This window comes from Xenia sp. Carnegie-2017, unplaced genomic scaffold, assembly GCF_021976095.1.
Source record: "Xenia sp. Carnegie-2017 unplaced genomic scaffold, XeniaSp_v1 HiC_scaffold_21, whole genome shotgun sequence".
Taxonomy (NCBI): Eukaryota; Metazoa; Cnidaria; class Anthozoa; order Malacalcyonacea; family Xeniidae; genus Xenia; species Xenia sp. Carnegie-2017.
Window position 1 is genome coordinate 9,303,601 of NW_025813484.1, and position 21,677 is coordinate 9,325,277.

General features: G+C 33.4%; 3 protein-coding genes across 3 annotated transcripts; 2 read left to right on the forward strand and 1 right to left on the reverse strand.

Annotated features, from left to right (window-relative positions):
• Positions 1-3,888: 3,888 nt before the first annotated feature.
• Positions 3,889-10,863, forward strand: LOC124445005 (3'-5' exoribonuclease 1-like). Its single transcript, XM_046995721.1, has 7 exons — positions 3,889-3,927; positions 6,714-6,951; positions 7,141-7,743; positions 8,126-8,348; positions 8,704-8,787; positions 8,918-9,027; positions 10,199-10,863. The coding sequence occupies exons 3-7, from the start codon at positions 7,613-7,615 to the stop codon at positions 10,497-10,499; spliced, it is 849 nt and encodes a 282-aa protein (XP_046851677.1). The 5' UTR covers positions 3,889-3,927; positions 6,714-6,951; positions 7,141-7,612; the 3' UTR covers positions 10,500-10,863.
• A 59-nt stretch (positions 10,864-10,922) lies between these two features.
• On the forward strand, positions 10,923-12,890 carry LOC124445003 (protein mab-21-like 2). Its single transcript, XM_046995719.1, has one exon. It carries the CDS (start codon positions 11,274-11,276, stop codon positions 12,366-12,368), a length of 1,095 nt encoding a protein of 364 aa, XP_046851675.1. The 5' UTR covers positions 10,923-11,273; the 3' UTR covers positions 12,369-12,890.
• Positions 12,891-16,031: 3,141 nt separating this feature from the next.
• LOC124445009 (hematopoietically-expressed homeobox protein Hhex-like) lies at positions 16,032-19,793 on the reverse strand. The gene is made up of 2 exons (XM_046995724.1): positions 19,379-19,793; positions 16,032-17,008 (listed from the first exon to the last, which is right to left on the reverse strand). Exons 1-2 carry the CDS (start codon positions 19,710-19,712, stop codon positions 16,698-16,700), a joined length of 645 nt encoding a protein of 214 aa, XP_046851680.1. The 5' UTR covers positions 19,713-19,793; the 3' UTR covers positions 16,032-16,697.
• Positions 19,794-21,677: the final 1,884 nt, after the last annotated feature.

The following is a 21,677-nucleotide window of genomic DNA, read 5'->3' on the forward strand; positions in this document are numbered from 1 at the left end:
GCTGAGCTCGAAAGAATTGATGAAGTGCCTCAACAACGGAAGACGCCGAGCTCGCAAGAATCGATGAAGTGCCTCAACAACGGAACGCCGAGACGAATCGATGAAGCCTCAACAACGGAAATCGATGAAGTGCCTCAACAACGGAAGACGCCGAGCTCGCAAGAATCGATGAAGTGCCTCAACAACGGAAGACGCCGAGCTCGCAAGAATCGATGAAGTGCCTCAACAACGGAAGACGCCGAGCTCGCAAGAATTGATGAAGTGCCTCAACAACGGAAGACGCCGAGCTCGCAAGAATCGATGAAGTGCCTCAACAACGGAAGACGCCGAGCTCGCAAGAATCGATGAAGTGCCTCAACAACGGAAGACGCCGAGCTCGCAAGAATCGATGAAGTGCCTCAACAACGGAAGACGCCGAGCTCGCAAGAATCGATGAAGTGCCTCAACAACGGAAGACGCCGAGCTCGCAAGAATCGACGAAGTACCTCAACAACCTAAGACATTGTGCTCTCAAGATGTGAAAAAGTAGATGCTGTTCAGCCATCATAGGCTCATAAACGTTTCCTGAATAAGTATACTGCGTTCTTGAGTTTCCTTGTTCTTATCCAATATTGAACTTATGGTTCCTGAAGTGACCTATTCCAATTAGTGCTCTTTTACTTGTAAGGCTTTCATTCATTTTTACTATTCTGGACGTCGTGTAGATATTTTACATAATTTGTTGAACGCTTTTTTCTAAATAGTACTTATTACAAGAATACTTTTACTTACTTTTCTAATTAATAATTAAATGAATAGTGGACAAATGAAGACTTCAAGTTGCTGATGTATGATTAAGTATGATATTTTACTTTTGTTTTATAAATAAATTTCTTCCAATTAATGTTTCTTTTTACATCTTATAAATTTCTGAAAAAATGAAGTCGTATAGACTTCTTCATTTTCTCTTAAACGCCGATTTCATATCGATCGTTCACAGCAACACTTTTGTCTTATTGTCGGTTAATCCTTACCTTAAACTCAACAGAATTTTGTTTTAAAATGTACAAAACATTTACTTTTGATTCATGAATATAGATTTCTTCAAATGAAGGCTTCTTTTTATATCTTATACATTTCAATGGAAGGAAGTCTTATAGACTTCTTTGTATGCCATCGAACTTCTATTTCTCATAGATCGTTCACACCAATTAATTTGACTAGCTTATCAAAATAGTAGACAAATGAAAATTTAAGCTGGCAGTATGGACAAGTACACTACATTAAATTTTGTTTCATGAATATGTTTTTTTAAAATGGATCAGCGTTTCTTTGATCCCTTACACATTTCAAATGCAGGAAGTCATTTAGACTTCTTTGATTGCCATTGAACGTCATTTCAGATAGATCGTTCACAACAATTGTTTTGATTTATCGTCTAATTGTTTCTACAATAAACTTAACTGCTTTTTGTTTTAAAATGGCACTCATATATACTTGCAGCAAACATGAACACAATGATTGTATATTAAAAGTATTAAGACAAATATGTTCGTGCAAAGTTTTGAAGGAGAAGCCGGAATATTTTTCAATGTGTGCACAAGTAAATCTATAAAAATACTCTCAGTCTGATCGTCTTTTTCAATTATGTATCCTATCAATTTGAATTAAATGAAACGAGTTAATTTTTGTGTTTTCACCCATTTGACGTTGTAGAATGTTATAAGATAAAAATATTTTCATATGAAACAATTTTCATATAAAACAATTTGGGCAATCAATGAAAGTTTTAACGATAATTTTGAGTTTCTACCTTACTTCTTTCAGGTTCTTTTACATGTCTTTCCATAACTATTTGCTTTATACTTGCTTCAAATTTTCACTTTAGATACGAATTGGGTTGCATTCTTCATAATTGCTCATAGTCAAATTGGCATCTTTTCCTAGAGAATTTAAGCACGTTTATTAACAAAATGCTCTAAAATAATCCATAGCTTTTCGATGATAACCTGTACTCAAGTACAGAAGCAAACTTTACTATCTTTAATCAAGTTATTCCAAAGTCTAGGTGAAAGGTTTTGATTTCAACCCACTCCTTTCTGTGTCCAAGTCAAGTTTTTTTAGGTGTTTTCAGTGAAAAATTTGATCTTTATAGTCAAGCTGGTTAGCTTTGCATAATTCGTGCCCAGTGTTCTTCATTTTCACGCGGAACAAAATGCGCGCCAATTTTATTGAAAGTCCAAGGTCCAACATGAACGAAGATTTTCATATTTCAAAAATTTCTCAAAATTTTCGCTCAAAAATGCACTCTTTATCTACAAAAATCAATCCAAGGAACAAGAAGCACCCTCCTTGTCGCTCATTTTGCCATAATATTACTTTTTACTAAAAATTTGTTCATATTTTTGTGTTGAAACGGAGAAAGATGTCCGTGGCGCAAGTTCGTCGCTGAAAATATATCCGATTCAAAAATACACGTTAAAAGCAAAAATATTCAACAAAACTTCACTTCGAAGTATTCAAAACACTAGCAGTCAGCAACACACTTAAGTAAAATGAAAAGAAAGATTTTGAAGCATACAAACTTGCCGTTTTTATACTGACAAGGTCCTTTTGACAAGTAAACACGCCGGCGAAGACATGCAGTTAAACGGCGAAAAGCACAAAAATAACCGACGAAAAGATTTACAAGTAAAGCAGAACGTATCTATACATCAAACAAGGCTTTCGTGATCGAATTTACCCGGATATTTGAACTTTGAAGTATACTTTTTTTAATAATGAATTGAATTTCATAAACGTACCTTTCACTTTCGAGTCTCGAGGGCATCTAGCTGTCTAAAATGATTGACGTGTATTAAGGATCATTTGGTGGCCTGATTTCATTGGCTGATTTCGATGAACTTCTAGAGTTGTTACTGGTTACGTTTTTTTCAGCTCTGATTGGCTAAGGTATGAAATAATTTATTCAAGATTTTGATCCCACTTGAGAAGATGGTATTCTGTGTTTTTTTTTCACATTTTTCTTTGAAATGAAGATAGTTAAAAAGAAAAAAAAAGTTTTCTGTATTCATCATAAGCAAATATACTAATGAAAGATTAAGTACAGATAATTGCTTTTTATTGGGCTTATAAGAATTTCCGTATAATTGCATTGAACATGACGATGAACAGGAAGATCCATGTAAAATGCTATAAGAGGATATATCCGACAAGAACAGATCTTCTGACTATGATCAAAAGTTGAGTATCCTGCATTCTTATTTTTATGTATTACTTATGGATGAAAACAATTGATTTCCAAATGAAATAAATAATGATAATTTGTCAAAACAAAAACATGTCCACTGATCACCTGTTTAGAGGTTCTTTAGTGATGTTTAGTGATTAACAATACGTTAGGTTATTTAATTATAAGAAAATATCATTCTATAAAGATTAATTAAAACTTGGGTTCACTTGTACACAAATTACAAATATAAGAATGACCAATCTTGCCACGACTTTTCATGCTCAAATAACAGCTACAAGAATGACTCATATTGTTGATGACTTTTTGTAATTCAAGTATTGAATGCCCAGAGTGAAATCATTTTACTATTTTAAAAAATAAAGAAAAATAAATCTCTAGTTAACATAAATTTATGTATATATGTATGCCTATGTATGACGCCATGTAAATTGTGAAAAAAGAAACATGCGTACAAAAGGAAATTTTGGAAGAAAAACATTGAGTTCTATAATAACTGGAGCGGCTATCTCAAGCGCGGCCTTAGATATCTGATGATGCCAAAAAAATGGCGGATTTCGTCCTTTGCCGCTGAGATTTACCGAAATTGACCGATTTTCCGAAAATTTCACAATTTCCCACTCCCTCCTGAGAAAAGAGTGAGGAAAATGTATGTGTGTATTTGGGATTCGGCAAGCAATTTTTTGATGAAAATCCAGGTAAAAACCTTAAATTAGTAACAGCGAGTCAACTGTGGTTGTCAGTTATCTGCTCCTACGAGGATGCATTTATAACTATCGACGAAAGAGTTATATATCGGCTACACATGTATGAATGCAGATGTGCGTCGTTTTCTTACCAGCGTCAAACTTGTTTGATCATCTCCACGGTTCACGAGAGAGAAGTTAGCTTATTTTTTATCATTGCTATTTTGCTTCTTTTCATGCAATGGGCAATGGCTTTTTTCGCCACAATTGTAGGATTTTTACTTGTTTCTTTAAAAAAGTACATATTAAATCTCTGGATATTTACGGATTTTCTGTAATTGAGTTTCATATGAAATTTCAAAAAGACTCAAGTCTGCATAGGTTTGGTAAATGAAAACAAACAATATTGTATAGAAATTACTTTAAGTAACCTTTTTGTGATGTTCTGAAGTGCAACTGCATCAAATACTTGTGAAGTTGTAGCACATTTTGATTTTGTTGTATTGATATATGAATTGGGCAAAATGCAAATAATCATCAAAACACTTATGCTTCCAATGGTGTTTATAATTCATTTGTAGTTTTAATACTTCTACCTTCCTTTTTCACTCTGTTTTGTTTTTCCTATATTTGCAATAAAGTGCACTATAATTTGAATGATTAACACAGTTTTCACCTCAATAATAAATTTCATAAGCAGTTGGTAGTGCATTTTGTTCTCTGAGTATCCACATCTGGTGTTTTGTTCATACAAGAATGATGAAGTGCAATTAGATATGTCATAGCAAGGCAATAAAACCAAATGAATTACATACCTATAGTGTACTTTTATGCTAGAAGCTTAAAAGCTTTTTAGAAATTAGAAAGTTATTGGATTATATTACCTCTATATCATCAATCTCATGATAAGAAATAAGAAGCAAAAATTTGTAGAAAAGCTTTGAAAAGTGAAAACTTTTCTTTAAAAAAGCAGCAATAATGCATATAATAAATATCCATTCTGTACTCTAATAGGTAAATAAGCTCAAATTTTTCTTAAAGAAATATAAGAAATATATAAGAAATATACAGTACAGTAACTTTAAAGGTTTCATCACTGAATCTTTAATGCTTCAGTATAGTGCATTAGATATTAGTAACATTCAAACAACACTCAACTAAAATATTTTGATAAAGATATGACATGATTTAAACATTAAGTTACATAAAACCCAATGGCTTATACAGTTTGAAGCTTCACATCTGCATCAAGTCATCATCAATCTCAGTACAAATGTTTACATAGACACAAACTTTATGGCCTTCCATTTTACATGTTTGTGAATTGACATTTCATTAAGCATCAAAACACACACAACCTTGCCATCTTTCTTTGGTTCATGAACTTTAACTTCAAAGCATTCAAGGCATCCTTAGTGAATCCATTGTCTCCATCCATAGAATTTGACCATGATCAAATTAAATAACTCTGGATAGGGCAGACAATAAATCAATTATCTTTACAGCATTATCATTTTTTAAGACTCTGCCTGGTCAATAACATCTTCCAGTCATCTTTACTCCTTGATCTTCCCTGCATGTTGTCAGCAAATAGAACTTAACAAGCTCTACATTTATCATTAATCATTATCATTTGTCATTACTTGTTGCCTGCCTTTGGTACGATGATTACATCGTGAACATTTCTTTGCTATGTCTACGTATACGTCCTATATGGCATGCTTGAAAAGCTGAGTGGCCTATTTACATACCGTGTGGATGGTACGAGAAAATACGCCAGTATTTATTCTAAAATGTATTACAATAATCACTAAATTTATAGTTAAAGAAAAATAAAAAATAAATGCTTACCTCATCTATTGGTTATGATTAAGTAAATTTTCATTATGCAAATCTTTTTGCATATTATATCCATAATGCCATATTTTCATTATGCAAATGTTTTTTGCATACTATATCCTTAATGCCATATTTTCATTATGCAAATTTTTTTGCATACTATATCCATAATGAGATTTCGCCATTTCGCCTTTTATTCGTTGCAAATAAATGGGTAAATTTACGATTTCATGCATTAACAAATGACAGAAAAGTATGCAGAATTTTATAAACAAAAACAGGAAAACATCAGTATATTTGGCGTTCAAGTCAGTCTTAAAAAATACGATCTTTAATATGTATTTTATGGCTTTGTGCAAATATTTTCATCGCATAAGTTCACAAGTCTTAGAAAAAATACACGTGAAGGCATGAATCGTGTTGTCCTAGGTCTACAGTATGTCTGTCAAGTGCTAGATAAATCTTGAATAAGTTTGTAGTCATTAAATTTTAAGTTAACTTTGCCAGAATGTTGGCTGATGTCTTAGAACAGAATGATATGCTGGTAATTTCGAATTCATTTAAAGAAATATGTTGGTGTGCTGCAAAAAAGAACATAATTCAAAAATACTATGATATGATGCTATTCATAATGTTGGTTAGAAATTTTTAGATAAGGTAAACTAAGATAATTCAACAGGATGGAAAACTGTTCAGAATGACCCATGACCAACTACTAAACTGGACTATAATTTTTTAATGAAGTTATAACCTAAATTATGGAGCATTGCTTCTTTTCAGGCTTGTTTATTGCTGCATGAGAACAAAATTTGTAAAAATAATAGTGTTAAGGAAGATATTTAACAAGTTTTATAAATAAGGTCTTCGAAGGTCGTTGACTAATGTGGTATATAGTTGTGGGAATTGCTCATGATGTTGCTGAAGATATGTAAAAATAACTACCAGTGTCTCCCCTTTAGGACAAGGAATTTGGTTTTGAAAGTTAAGAGAAAGCAATCACCACAAGAGATTTGCAAGAAGATTCAAAGTGTACTCTGCAATCTTTATATATACAGATGGAGTATTATGAAAAGAGTACTCTAATGAGTTTTACTGACGAGGGATAGTACAAGGACCAGCAGAGAAAAATGCTGCTTCTCTGTGAGACTGTAGAAGGATTAGTTCACATTCATTCACAAGTAGAAATTTTTGAGTATGGTACGTGTTAACTGTATGTATGTGTAACTAAACTTGAAAAAATTGTGGAAAATTTTTCGTTTATGTCAATATATTTCTATAAAAGATTATTATTTACTATTTTTCTCTAATTTTGCCAGGTATAATTAATGGTATAATTAAAGTAAATGCGTTTCGTCATTTTTGGTTTTCTATTGTTACATTTTTTAGGTGGTTTCTTTAAAAAGTCAACTAACGTCAAAGAAAAAGGGTTCGGTCTTTGGATGAATTGAAAAGGTCGTTTTGGACTTCTAAGTTCCTTTTCATTGAATCACAGTGTCATAAGGAAAATTATCCTTCTTGGAATATGTTTTTGATTCTATCATTGGTCAATATAACGATAGCCATGTTTGAAAATTTCCACTCTAAGCTTCCTTTTAAAAAAAGTTTTGACATTTTGCAAGTGCTATAATCGCGTTGGTTTATGAAATCAGGGGGAGAAAAACCTTTGAACAGCCTTTGCAACTCCGCTGGTATTTTTATATAATACCAGCGGAGTAATTGGTAATTTGCCATATAAAGTATATGATAATTCGGATGATTTTTTCCATCCAGGTATTGTGTACACAGGTCAGTGGACCCAACATCACAACAGAACATTACTTGATAAAGGAAAAGCATTTCTTCTTGTTCAAATATTACTATGTCTGATAGACAAATGGTTTTAAAGGAAGCTTTTCGTGATGAGAAACTGGCGAATGTCAATGGCGCTATTAATCGTATGAAAAAAAGTGAAATACAAGCGCAATTGACATTACTTGGGTTAGATAATCGGTAATCAGAAATGGACAATAGAATAGAGTTGACGTAAACTATTGCTTTTTTCTAATTTACCGTAGACATAATTACAGTTTTTTCAGCCGACTGGTATTTTTCATAGCACTAGTGCAACCTAATCATGTATTTGTCATTTGCAAATATCCATCACAGTACATTACAGAGTTAAATGTAACATGAAGTAGTTACTGTTTCTTATAATGAATTATGTTGAAACTACGGAGTATTTATAGAAATCCACCTGAGGCATACCTCACTATCCTTGTGCCTAACAATAACTGTTTTCAGATTGTCATTGGCAGTGTTTGGGGCAAAGTAGTCTATAATTGTGCCAAAAGCATGGATATCAGTCATTGAGACAATTGTTTTCTTATCTTAGTGGTGTGAAAGCTGTCTTAAGTAGACGGTTGAAGAATCATTATAAGAAGCAAAAGTTTCATGAACAAGAGAAGAAAACTAAAGATGCATCATTAAATTCACGGCACGATTATTTTGTTGTGATTGATTTTGAAGCAACTTGTGAGGAAAATAACGAGATTGGATACATACATGAAATTATTGAGTTTCCTGCTGTACTTGTCAATGCAAGAACATTACAGACAGTAAGTTTATCTTGCGATATAAAATTATAAAATATTCATGGCATTACCATGTAATTCTTCAAGACATTGATGTATAGATGCTTTCACAGACAGTAGTTGCATAGCTAGTATGACTCCATAAAGTTCTCAAGCTCTACAAATGATTTTGTGTTCACTGACCATGAGAACAATAGAATACTACAGAAATTACTTTATATGGTGGCTCCAGAGGAAATCTGCAGACTGGCTGTTCTACTGTTCACAGATACCATAGAATGTTGTTTTCTTTATAAAATTATGTTTGTCATATAAGAGGATGAGTTTCACAGATACCATAGAATGCTGTTTTCTTTATAAAATTATGTTTGTCATATAGGAGGATGAGTTTCACAGATATTGCAGACCTTTAAAGAAATCGAAGTTGTCTGATTTTTGTCAGAAACTCACTGGAATAACACAAGTTAGTTTTGTATTATTGTTAAATGAAAATGAACCATATTGTACTACATTGACCCACATAGTACTGGACCCACATAGTACTGCATTGACCCACATAGTACTGCATTGACATGGTAATTTTTCCTTTGAAGGAGATTGTAGATATTGCTGAACCTTTCACAGAAGTCTTAGGAAAGTTTGAAAAATGGTTGAGTAAACATTCACTGGGACTTGAAAAAACATTTTCCATAGCAACAGATGGGTAAGTACCATCATATCACTACTTTCATACTAATGAAAATGCTAGAGATACTTGGCTTGCCTGCACTGATGACAGGATATTGAGTTTTTTATATCTGAGGCAAGAGAAACAGGGAAAGGTTCAAAAGAAACAAAATGTTTCCTATCGCAGTAAGTCAACTTAATAATAAAGTGGCAATTACTGAATTCATAATACTTAGGTGTGATGGGGAACCAAAAGGTACAACACTGTATTATAAAGAGCACATTTTTGCCAAATTGTTTCCGTGCTATTACGTCACCAAAAACTTTCTTTCGTTGTATGACGTATTTCTAGCGAGTTTAATATACTCGAAAATTATATTACGCTGACGTGTAGCCAATGAAATCTCTCGACTCCACATCTTTGAGTAAAATGATTGAGTAGGTTATGCACGTGAGGATATTTAGTTTTTCAAGTATTTTTTTTCCAAAGAACACAATCACATCATTGATCTTTCTGAGTCAAACGTTTTTTTTGACTGCCAAAAATCTCTTGCGATCTATGGAGGAAGACATCATGGCAAACGATGAATTTTAAAGAAAAATGTTTTTATATGGAGGAAGACATTATGGCAAACGATGAATTTAAAAATGTTTTTATATGGAGGAAGACATCATGGCGATGTTTTTATATGGAGGAAGACATTATGGCGAAGGATGAATGTTTTTATATGGAGGAAGACATTATGGCGAACGATGAATTTAAAAATATGGAGGAAGACATTATGGCGAACGATGAATTTAAAAAAAATGTTTTTATATGGAGGAAGACATTATGGCGAACGATGAATTTTAAAAAAATGTTTTTATATGGAGGAAGACATCATGGCGAACGATGAATTTAAAAAATGTTTTTATATGCACTTTTGAGTTACGTTTGGTTTTGGTTGCATCACAATACCTTACACAAGCTTCCTTACAGCTTTTTAATGCGTTTATTAAACGTCAGTGAAATTTCTATTGAGCATCTTTGAAGACTAAAGGAAAGGAAAACATGTTTTACAAAAGGAAAATGGCAGTGAGATTTTTGATGAATAGTCGATGAAGAGGTCTATGGAAGCTTCACAGAACCTTCCGTTAAACTTCGTACCACTAAACCTTTAAACTACATAAAGGTCGCGATTTACTTTAAAACGAGCCATTTTATTTAGACCATGGGACATGGGAAAGTTTCTTCAAGGTCAATGCTCACTTTCTGACCATCCGATGCCAAAGTATGCAAAGAAATGGATTAATGTACGTAAACACTATAGACGATACTACAAAGCTGAAGACTTTGACACTCCATTAACGTTGGAGTCAATGCTGGAGAGCATGGGAATGAGTTTTGAAGGTCGTCCACACAGTGGTATTGATGATGCCAGAAATGTTGCTAGGATACTTGTAAAAATGATGCATGACGGTCTTGATCCTAATGTCAACGATGATTTGGATGCACCTAGAAAGCTTTGATCAGCAACCGGAAAGCAAGAAATGTTAATATGTTAGGAAGTTCTTGAAATTGATCCTCTTAGAATTTGTAATGATCTTAACTAGCATTAGAATCCATAAAAAACGCTCTTGTTTAATGCAAATTTACTTTAAGTTATGCTTATTGTTTATTTTCGTGTTCAAAATGAAAGTTTCCAGAATTTGTAATTATAGAGAATAATCAAGGAAGCTCCATGTTAAAAATGTTTATAGAAAACTGTTTTAGGTACACTGTTAGTTGGCGCGAATTGCCATTAGTCTAGGTAAAATTAATATGTTTTTATAGTTATGTTTATTTATAGGCAATATTGATATTAAAAATAGATCATTTTTCTTGTTTAAAAAATGCGATTGTGTATCTACTTGTCGATGTTGTCATTCAAATGAAATAATACCCAAACGTTTCACAAAATTTTCAGCTTGCTACATTGTCATTGAATCTATTTCATCTTGTACTTGGTGTTAAATTTTTCTGAGAAAAAGAACATTTTACATGAAGGAAACTTTGGTTTTATTGTCCATGCCAAATCATTTGTTTGATTTTGTCCGCCATAATTTATGCTAAATTTCTATAAAAAATTCTTGCTGTTTACCTTATGTAATCTCTTAAAGATGAAAAATATGTCAAACTTAGAAACTGGGAAGTTAGATTTATTATATTTCAATGATGAAAACGTTTCGCTAATTAGAAGTAAGGAGAATCTTACCGTAGAAGTGGAACAAATTGGTTAAATGAAGTGATCTTCTTGTCCAACAATGAATCTTGAGGTTTTGTTGAGTCATTACTTTCAAACAAGATCAAAATCTCATCTAAAGCGATATGGTGATGTCTTGCAAACGATCGAAATCGTGTTAAATCCTTTGCTAAAAGAATTAAAAAGACGCGACAAGCGTCTTAGATTTGAACGAATGTCTCCAAACGCGTTCTACCGTGTTCGTCAGAGGAATGTATTGGAAGTGTTTTTGGTTTTCAAGAAATTTGATTCGACTAAGCTTTCCTTTGTTGACGTTGACTCACATCAATGCGCTGCATTTGTTAGTGCAAAACTGAAAAAGGTAGAAAGGTGTTGGATGGATTTGATGGTTGGTGGTAAAAAACAAGGATTTTTTCTATCGTCTGAGAAACTACGCGAATACTTGTGCGCATGTCTTAAAGATCTGAGCAAAAAGAGAAGCAATGATAGCGTTTCAAATATCTGGTTTGATTTTACCAACAACAACGAAGATGGTTTAGTTTTAAATATTTGTTTGAATGATGAGACGATCTTTGTCCATTTGATACCAACGTTGTACTTTAAAGACATTTGGCCAGACTGTGCTTCACTGTGGAAGACAGTTGTGTTCCGTTGGCCAGAGGATGAAACAAGAATGAAAATTATAAATGCTGGAATACATTTAACTTGTGAACATGTAAAAAGTTCTCTTGAACATTCGTCGTTGCTATGGCGTATATCGTTTCTATCTGGAGAGAAAATATTGCTGAATTCTACTAATGTTGGTTGCCGCAATCAGTGTTTGCAAATTGCAAAGACCATTTTAGAAGACTATCTTTCGTATCCTTGTGGTTTAACTCCTTACCATCTAGAAATCATGATACTTCATCTTAACACAATGATTACAAATCCATCACTGTGGAACAAAGAGAATCTGAGTGCGAGATTCCTCGACTTTCTCTCATTTTTCCAAAAAAGTGCATCAAGTGGCAGTTGTCAACATTTTTTCGTGCCCAGTCTCCAGCTCTTTGACGGCGTGCCACTTCAGTCCATTGCTTCTCGTTTACGTGAAATCCTCAATAGTCCTGAGAATTTCTTTTCTACATTTTATGGGAAAATGTCAACGAAAGGATTTTAAAAGATAATTTCTGATTCATCTTGTCTCCCAAACTTACGTCAGTTGGGAGTTTAGTAACTGAGGTATTTTGGCTCGACCAATCAATGCTTTTTTGCCTAAATAGTTATGAAATGCTCCATTACTCACTGCTTTTAAAGATCATTTGCATACTCTCGTTGAGATGAATAACGTTATACAACATGCACGACAAAACAACGTATGCAAGAAACATTTTATCTCACAATGCTGTTATAAAAGAAGTATATCGAGTCGAAAGTTCTTCCAGAACATTGTGGGTTTGCTAAGACCATCTGTCGTTAATGATTAGTTAAAGATAAAGTTTTTTTTTGTGATAGATTTTTCTAGTCTTCTTTAAAGTTTTGCTAATTGATTTTGTGCGTCGTATTTTTGCGCATCCTTGTCATGTTACGTATTTATACATTTGTGAATCTTTAGAGTGGCTTGCTTTATACGGGTTGTATGTTTTCATTTCCAGAATATAAATAATCAGGAAAGAAAGAAGGGTCACATTTCGACACCTAATACCTACGTATACGTTAGCTACTTGAAAGCAATAAAGCGTAAATATTGAGTGATATATAAAATTATTGCTTCCTTTACACAGCTATTTTCAGCCAAATCTTCTAAGTGTTATTAATCGTTCGAACGCTACATTAAGCAGATATTCTTCACTGATATTGCAATTGATATGCCCATAGATTTGATAGCACTAAAAAGCCCATTTCCTTATGGTTGCATAGTTTTTTTCTGTCTGTGTTTTGCATCGTCTCCTATTTATAAAAATTTTTAAATCAGAGTTTACCGATAACGAATACGGCCACGAACTTGTAGATACTTGTGTGCGTTTCTACAACGTGTCTTTGGCTGGTTTTTTTTTCGTCATGTGATATGTATTCCTATATTCATAGATTATAATCATGTTGCAGTGATGTTAAGAGGAATTTTCATTCCTTGTTCTCATTTGCCTACTTAACTATAACTGTGCTGTAATGATTACATAAATATACCTATTTAGCCTGGTATTGTTTGCCATACAGCAGATGTCTCGAGTACTTGGGCGTATTATCGTTTACATTAGGTGAAGTGAACTTTAAAAATAACATATCTTAACCGACAAAGTAAAGATGCACATACCTTTCATTGTCATAATGACAATTTTTGTCAAAGTGCATTAGTTCGGTTAATCCTCTCTTTTCATCCCTTACAGGAAATATGCTTTTGCGGGAAAATGTTATTTGCTCTAGCAACGCGTTTTTCATCGGTCGATACAATTTACCGCTTTTCTTAATTGTTGCTACGACCTGCCGTCATTTTTAGTAATATCTCGTTACTTCGCACAGTAATAAACCAATTTTGGTCATAGATTTGTTTCTGAAACATTTTGAGAAACTTATGTGTACTTTCAACACACTTTAAACTTTGCATATTTTGCGCCTTTGCAAACAATCATTTTAAAGTCTAATTTCTTTCTATATTGGGACGGATAGTGAAGAAATAGGGTGAATATAATTAGATAGGTTTATATTGCTTCGAAGTGTAGGGAGGTTTTCGTACGAGATTTAAACATTTAAACAAGGAAAATTATCTCGAAACATTGTAAATTCACTCAATTAGGAAGCCTGTCTGCTGTAACGTGATTGATTTTGTGGGAGTTTCAAGATAACATCTGCGACAGAACTGAAAGAATCATAATACTGATTTTAATCCTACTAATCAGTAAAACCATGATCAGGCCGCAACATAAAGTGTGAAAACTTGGGTGTGGATCAGATGAAAATAGATCTTGTCCCGATTACGCGGCACAAGACAGCTTACTTCTTTATTAACACCTTTTTGAAAACATTCTTGATGCCTTTGGCAAAGAGGCGGATACAAAAACAATTAGATTGAGTTCGCTGTGTTTTAGTTGTTTGACGCAAGAGCATAGAATGTGTCAAGATATTAATTCAAATGCGTTAGTTTCATAAACTGAAAGAATTGCAATTTTAGAGTGTTTGGTAAAACTGAGATGTTTAAAATCAACGCTGCTTAACTGTTGCACACAATAGTTATGTAATTGATCACGTATAGAAATGTTTCTTCCATTTCAAAAAAAGTTGTTTTATAAAGAGTTTACTAGAAATAGAAATATATATGGATGTATTCATGTAGAAATATAAAAACCTTGCATGTCATTTTTAAAATGTTACCACATGCATAAAAATACAATGCTTTCAAACATTGAATTATGATATATTTACATAGAAATTATCCAAGTGTAAGCAAAAACAATAAAGAGAGCACGTTATTAGAGGAAAAGAACAGGAAAGAGTTGTACATAATTACACCATGGCATGCTCGTTAGCTGCTGTTTGTGCTTTTTAGTCCCCCATGAAGGATCCTGTTACTCTTCTGCACTATTGACCGTATTACTTTCATCCACATATGTCACTACATGCACGCTATCGGCTGTAACGACCACGAAACTGAGTTTTTCATAAGGATATTCATACAAAATCTATCCTCGTTAATTATGCGTTTGTTTCACGTATATTGTACTTCATCCTTTAAATTTTCTTCCATGAAATTGTGTACAAACTGACGTCTAATAAAAAATTCGTGGCACAAATACTGCGCAACAGCTTGCCACGCACAAATAGAAATCATTTTATAAGTGCATTAAGCCCTTCGAGCGCATGCTTAACATTATCATAAACTGCGCGCTAATGTCAAAATGAACGCCAACAGATAGAAAACCGTGGAATTAAATTAGTTCGATAAATTTGGGTGATAATTATTTTAGAGATGATAACACCGTGCATTTTTCAATCGTAAGAATTCATGGTAAGGTGTTTACATTGTGTGGACGCCCACAATAATGATATCAGTCTTGTTTGTAAGAGTTATTTTGTCGCTCGCCATTAGCACAAAGCAATTCATCAGAAATTCCACACACACCCATTTTATTTTTTTGTTTGCTTCACCTTCGATCAATACTTTATTATTTGGCATTAAAAAGGATTTTGGGCCTTTCGTTTTATCACCAAACTAAATCTCTTGACTTTTGCTTCAAGATCCTTGCAGTTTGTGCGAATGCCTTACCATACTATATGTGCAAAACATTGTTCATGTTTCCTATGTATACAAACCATGTTTCCCTCTAAACTCTCTTCAAAGAAGTTAAGTTGCACAATGTTTATAGGCAAGGGAAAACTTTGCATATCCTCGACTATTCATTACTCGATTTTATACATGTTAAGAAAAAGATAATTGTTTCATCTAAAATTTATTATTTTTCCCTTGGCTTTAGTGCAGTATACATTTGACGTATTAGTTAAATTCTGAGTGAGATATTTTAAATAGTAAATACAGGGGCAAGAATTTTAATGCTGCGGTATTTTGCTTGCCATATGATATTGAAAGAATTCAAGTTTGATCACAAGTTTAAATATTTGGCTTGGTATTCACTTATTTACTCAAACATATCTTCAATTCAAACGTTATAAAGGAATAGCGGATGTTCAAGTAAACATAGCCACAATCCACTGTTGTTGGGTAGTAAATCCAATTTCAGAAATTAATATTTACAAATTTGAAGCGCTTTATAAAAATGTTTTTTACGTTAATTAGAGAAGAACGTCACGATAATCCATCTGGTTTATCGTTAAAGTAGCTAAATAAAAGTTTTGATTCAAAAATGTTTTGTTTTTGCGAAATGGAATTCTCCTTGTCACGCATATTCGTTTCTCTTTGTATAGACAGTCGGTTGCACATAATATCAACAAATTATTTTAATGATTTCAAAAGCAAATGTATAAAGTATATAAATTAAAATACATATAAAAAAGTAACAATTAATTAACAATTATTTACATTGGGGTCTAAAGCGACGATGAACGATAAAATTCATCATCAAATATGAAGACAATAGAGACCAGCTCGTTGTTTCATAAACTCAAGATAACCCTTATTACCATAGAATCATCTCATTCGTCACTTTAACATTGTATAAGAACCAAGAAATGTTTTTAAGGACGACTGATGATCTCATCAATAGTACTAAATGTTCTTTTTATCGTATACATTAGAATTCACACAGTGTTCTTCATGTTTCCACGTATCAGTACGAAATCTAATCGACCAAAACATTTAATGGAATATACTATCCCACTTTGAAACGTATGTATTGTATGGTTGTAAGCGAAGAATAACTCCTTCATAACTATACACTGTCCACAAAGTATTATACATCGAAACTACTAAGCTTTTAACAGGTTTGAAATCAAGATCTGTTTAGAATAACAAAAAACAGTACTTTCGTTGGTATATTTACGAAAACATTTTCCCTAGTTAGTTGTCTCTCTTATCGTCTTCTTTTTCTGCGTCGATGATTTGTTTGTTTTCGACTGTATTTTGATCAATCTCTTCACTTGTTTTTCCTTCTTGTTTTAAACGTCGCCATTTGGCTCTTCTATTTTGAAACCAAGTTTTGATTTGTCTCTCGGAGAGCTGTAGCATCTTTGCGATCTGCTTTCGCTCCGGTGGCGATAAATATTTCTGTTTCTCGAACGTTTTTTCTAGTTCGACAGTCTGCTCGTTAGAAAAGCGAACTTGACCTCCTTTCTTTCGTTGATGTCTGTCCAGTAAAGAATTCCACAATCCTTAGAAAATAAAGCGAGAATTAAATACTAACTTAAAGTAATTTTTTCTAAACAGCATTAGCCAATAATTTTCTTGAAACAATAGTCTTAACGTGTGTTCAACGCTCAAACGACAATATTTATTCACACTACAGCTGTAAAATGGGAAATCAATAATTATTTTTAATGAAGCAAAACAATTGTTGTTGCGATTTATAAATATTTTTTATTTTCCAAGTTATTGCAATGCATATCAAATATTTAACACTGATGTAAAGAATGCAGTATAACTTCTGATTGTTATCCATGATCAACGAATAACGATGTTTACACAAATTTTATGCAGTCCATTTGCCCACAGCCAACGTAGTTTCAATTAATCCTCTTCAATCAACGACATTGTTAAAGAACAGAAATTATATGTTGTTTTGAATTTCAAGTTTTTTTCAACAACATAATGCAATGTTAAGAATTTCACAAGGCAAACAATTTGTGTTCAATGGTGTTAACTCAAACTTCCTATGAAACGATGATAAACCACGGGCTTGTAAGAAATTTGAAACCATGGGAAAATCATCTATCAATAAAATGATGAATGCGTTCATCATCTTTGCTAATAGTCTGTATTGTGTATCGTTGAAGTGTTTTCATTCATATGACTTCAATGGATGTATACAGCGGAAATTTACTTTATTACAACCTACGTTTTTTATAAGCCAGGGAGGTTGTATGACGGACATACAGGAATATGAAATGAGTAAATTCTTCATTTTCCGGCAACAACTTGCCAAAGAAACGATGCTTAAGTGCTATTGAATGGAAAATACTTTTGAACTTTGAACACTTAACTTCCTAGCATGCATGCAAACGTCCAACGAACACTGTATTCTATTTCCCTGGTGTTTCTCTTGCTGAATTTTAGGACAACAAAATATTCTATGATTGTGATATTCTCCTTTATAGGAAATTATCGAAACATATGTTTAAGGTTAAAATAATTATAAAAAGTTGTGAAGTTTCTTGTCTCAGTTTGCTGGTACGTATTTCGCTGTGAAGATTATGAAAATATTTTTGGGTCTTGGGCTTTGGATTAGCTTCATGTAGACATTTATTAACAGACTTATAAGGAAAATTCTTATCGAGGAACGTCCTTGCTAAGCTTTATGTAGAAATCGCTTTATACTCATAAATAGGTGAGAATACATCCGATGAACGATGATGCCTGTTCTTAACTCTCTGGCTTTAAAAAAATTGACGGACATTTAAGCTATAAACCTATCTACATCTTATTAAATATTTGCGTAATATAGACATCGTAGTTAACTTTATATAGCATGACCAAAAACAAGCAAAGTCGACGAGTTTTAGCAATTTTGCAAAAGCGTTCTTCAATACTGAATCGTGTGATAAATAATTGTAAAATGCGCGTCTTATATAGCAAGCTGCCTCTCAAACAATATGTGTATTTGAATGCGTGGAAAATTTGCCCCAAATGTAGTGCTTCAATGTCAGGAGTCATAGAAAAAGATGACCGTCGTCAATACGTTGTGCTCCAGCCATATTATATGCCCTGTCGGTCGTTCTTTATCCTCGTGTTTTAAATTGTATCATACAAGTGTTACATTTCTCACTATGTATAACGTCTTCAACAATCTGCAGTCTACATAATACGTGTGAATTGCATTAGAGCTTTCTCGCGGCGGCATTTTCACGGCGTGAAAACGACGATATGAAAGAATCAGTACACATTAAATTGCATTACATGTGTATGATGCGAAGATTAAGCATTCACTGTTTTATAAACAAAACATTGCTTGTGTTTAAAAGCTATCAATTCGAATTATAATCAAATACTATAAACATTAAAACAAATATGCTACATGAAATAGAGGATGCTTACATTATTGTTTAAAGCGCACTATCGTCAATCATCTTACGGCAATTGGCTTGTTCTCTTAATACGAATTAAAAAAATGGCTAATTCACGTAACATTTGTAGAAAATTATTTAATGTTTCTACAAGTTTCTAATGTTTCTCGTCGTACTATTCGCAGTCACCAAGAAGGATTTTAAAAGATACAAGCTGAGATTTGTAAATACTTCAAAGGATTTTGTGATCTAATATTATATTCCCTTATCCTGTTTGGTCTTAGCTTTTCCTGTGCTTAATGTGGCACAACAAAAGAAAAAGACTGAAACTTTTTGTTAGTTATTGCTTGCTTGTTAAAAAAGCACGTCTAGAATCACTGCTTTTGCAAATAATCAGGTATATAGAGGGCATTGTCTTGTTTCAATAGATGTTGGGCAGAAGTGATGTACTTTGCTTTTTTCTTATTTATTTCGTGTCAAAAAGTATTCAACTAATCTGGTTGAAAGAACGAAGGTACTTACCCATAGGATCTTGAAATGCATCATAAATACTGGGAATCATTGGTGCTTGTATGTTGTATGTCATTGGCATTGCATAGGGATGATGTCTTTGGTAGGTAATGAAAGGATTGTGGTAAGCTCTTGGTGGTAACACCAATGGATAACTTGCTGTTCTATATGAATTGTGAAGTCTTGCTTGTTCCATGTTATATGGTGAAGAGGTGCCTGGATTTTGCGGTTCTGTGCTCACAGAAGGTTTTCCAAGTATATTGTCAATACAGAATGCTGTTGATGGTTGATGCTGTGAAATATAGTTGCTACAATTTGCATCATATCTCCATTCACCAGACTGCATATTGACAAGTTTTCTGCTTCACTAAGATGTGTCGAATGGACTCTAAGCTTCCGGAGCAACGCTATAAAATGTGTTGATCCAAACACATTGTCGCGGCAAAGGGGCATGACGGGGGGGTGGTACTCCTCTCTGTATGTGATAAGAAACAGACTGTCGCATTCCTTTGTTGGTTGAGTATTCAGCTTAATGAGTTGTCGTCGGCTGAACCAATAGGAATACGTACCTTTTAAGGAAATACCAAAGCCATATGGTGATAAACGCCCAATTTTTGAATGCTTATCAGTATCCCGTAGAGAAGGTTGTGGCCTAATTGCTCACTATTGCATGTTAAACGTACATACTGTGTCATCATAGTGTACTTTACAAGAACATTTACGGCCGCATTCAAACTTGAACAATCCTTCCATCGATGTGCTCTAATAACGTTGTCACGCATAAAGCTGTTGAAGAATGACAATCAAAATCATTTCGCTAAACGCAATACTTTGTTAAATTGCGTTAAAATACCGAATAAGCTGAGCCAATTATCACTTCTCGGAAGTCGTAATCATTTTCATATATATTACTGGTATAAATATTAGTTATTTGTTCGTCATTGTCAATGCTGTATAAATTGCATGAACATGTCACTGAACAACGAATATCGTTGTTAATAAAGAGGAGGGGGCGTGTTCACAAACTCTGCTTCAACAAATGGGATCGAATCATGTACAGTAGAAAAATGAAGCCGTTCTCGTTGATCGTACTTTTCTAATGTAATATCAAGTGAATATAATGTCAATAGTTGACGCCTGCCAAGTGTTTGCAGCAGTGATATCTTTATGAAAGTGTCAACTGTAGCTTACTCGTTCATTTTTATAAATCAAATGTGATTTACAATGGCAAATCTTGCTGAATTTAGACGATATCGACATTATCAAAAACATTTGTGAGAAAAACGTGATATCAATTAATTAATTGGGTAATGAATATACAGGCAATCAATAAGAAGGCGTGTACAAATGAAGCAAAACTGTTTTGTAATGCGCGTCTTATATTAGCGCGTCTAGAAAGAAAATAAAAAGTGAATCTTTTTTTTACCATCTTGTCTTACCGTTCACCGACAAACGCGTGAATTCCTATATTCATTGAAACACGAGCTCAAGATCACTGAATGACTCGTCGCGACATTCTTTGGAAAACCCTTCGTTTTCATACTCAATTTTTATCTTGAAAAATTATCTCTATCCATGTGCTGCTAATCAAAAAATAAACTCCCTCAGTGCATGTTAGGGAGAAAGTTCCGATTCCAGTTTAACATGTATGACTTTGACAATGTTTTCTCCGACAACTGAAAGTATTTGGACGTGCAGTTATGCGATTAACGTCTCAAGATAATATCGTTGTTCGATTACAAATGTTTTTTGCGCATTCTTCTATAAGCTGACGTGTTTTACCTTGATCTGAAATGTATTCATAAGCATGTTTAGTTATGCTTAAAAATTTTGTCAACGTCCAAATATGTGTTAAACTTTGAGCGGTCATATATGTGGGATGCGCGAGAGGAGAACTAGATGCTCCTGGTGAAAATTTTTTACATTTATTGTTTGTTTTAGACAATGTGGTTTTGCATTCTTAAGTTGACTTAAAACGTTTTCAAGAGATAAAAAATAACAAAAAGATATAATGAATGTCAATTCTCGGTATTCAAGTGAACATATTCGTCCAATTGTTAGAAGTGTGTTAGTAAGTATAAACAATCTTTACTTCCTACGGACATTATAACTCCACTTTGAACAACGTGGCGCCACAAGGTTTTTTGTTTATTATTCATCAATGTCATCCTTGTTAAGGTTGGAGTCAAAAAGCGGCTTTTCATTCAAGTGGTCTGTTTAGTATCCGTGTTAAAACCAGCGCACTAACATATCATTTTAAAAATTCAAAGTATAAAAGTCGTTAACCAAGTTATAACCTCACAAATACCAC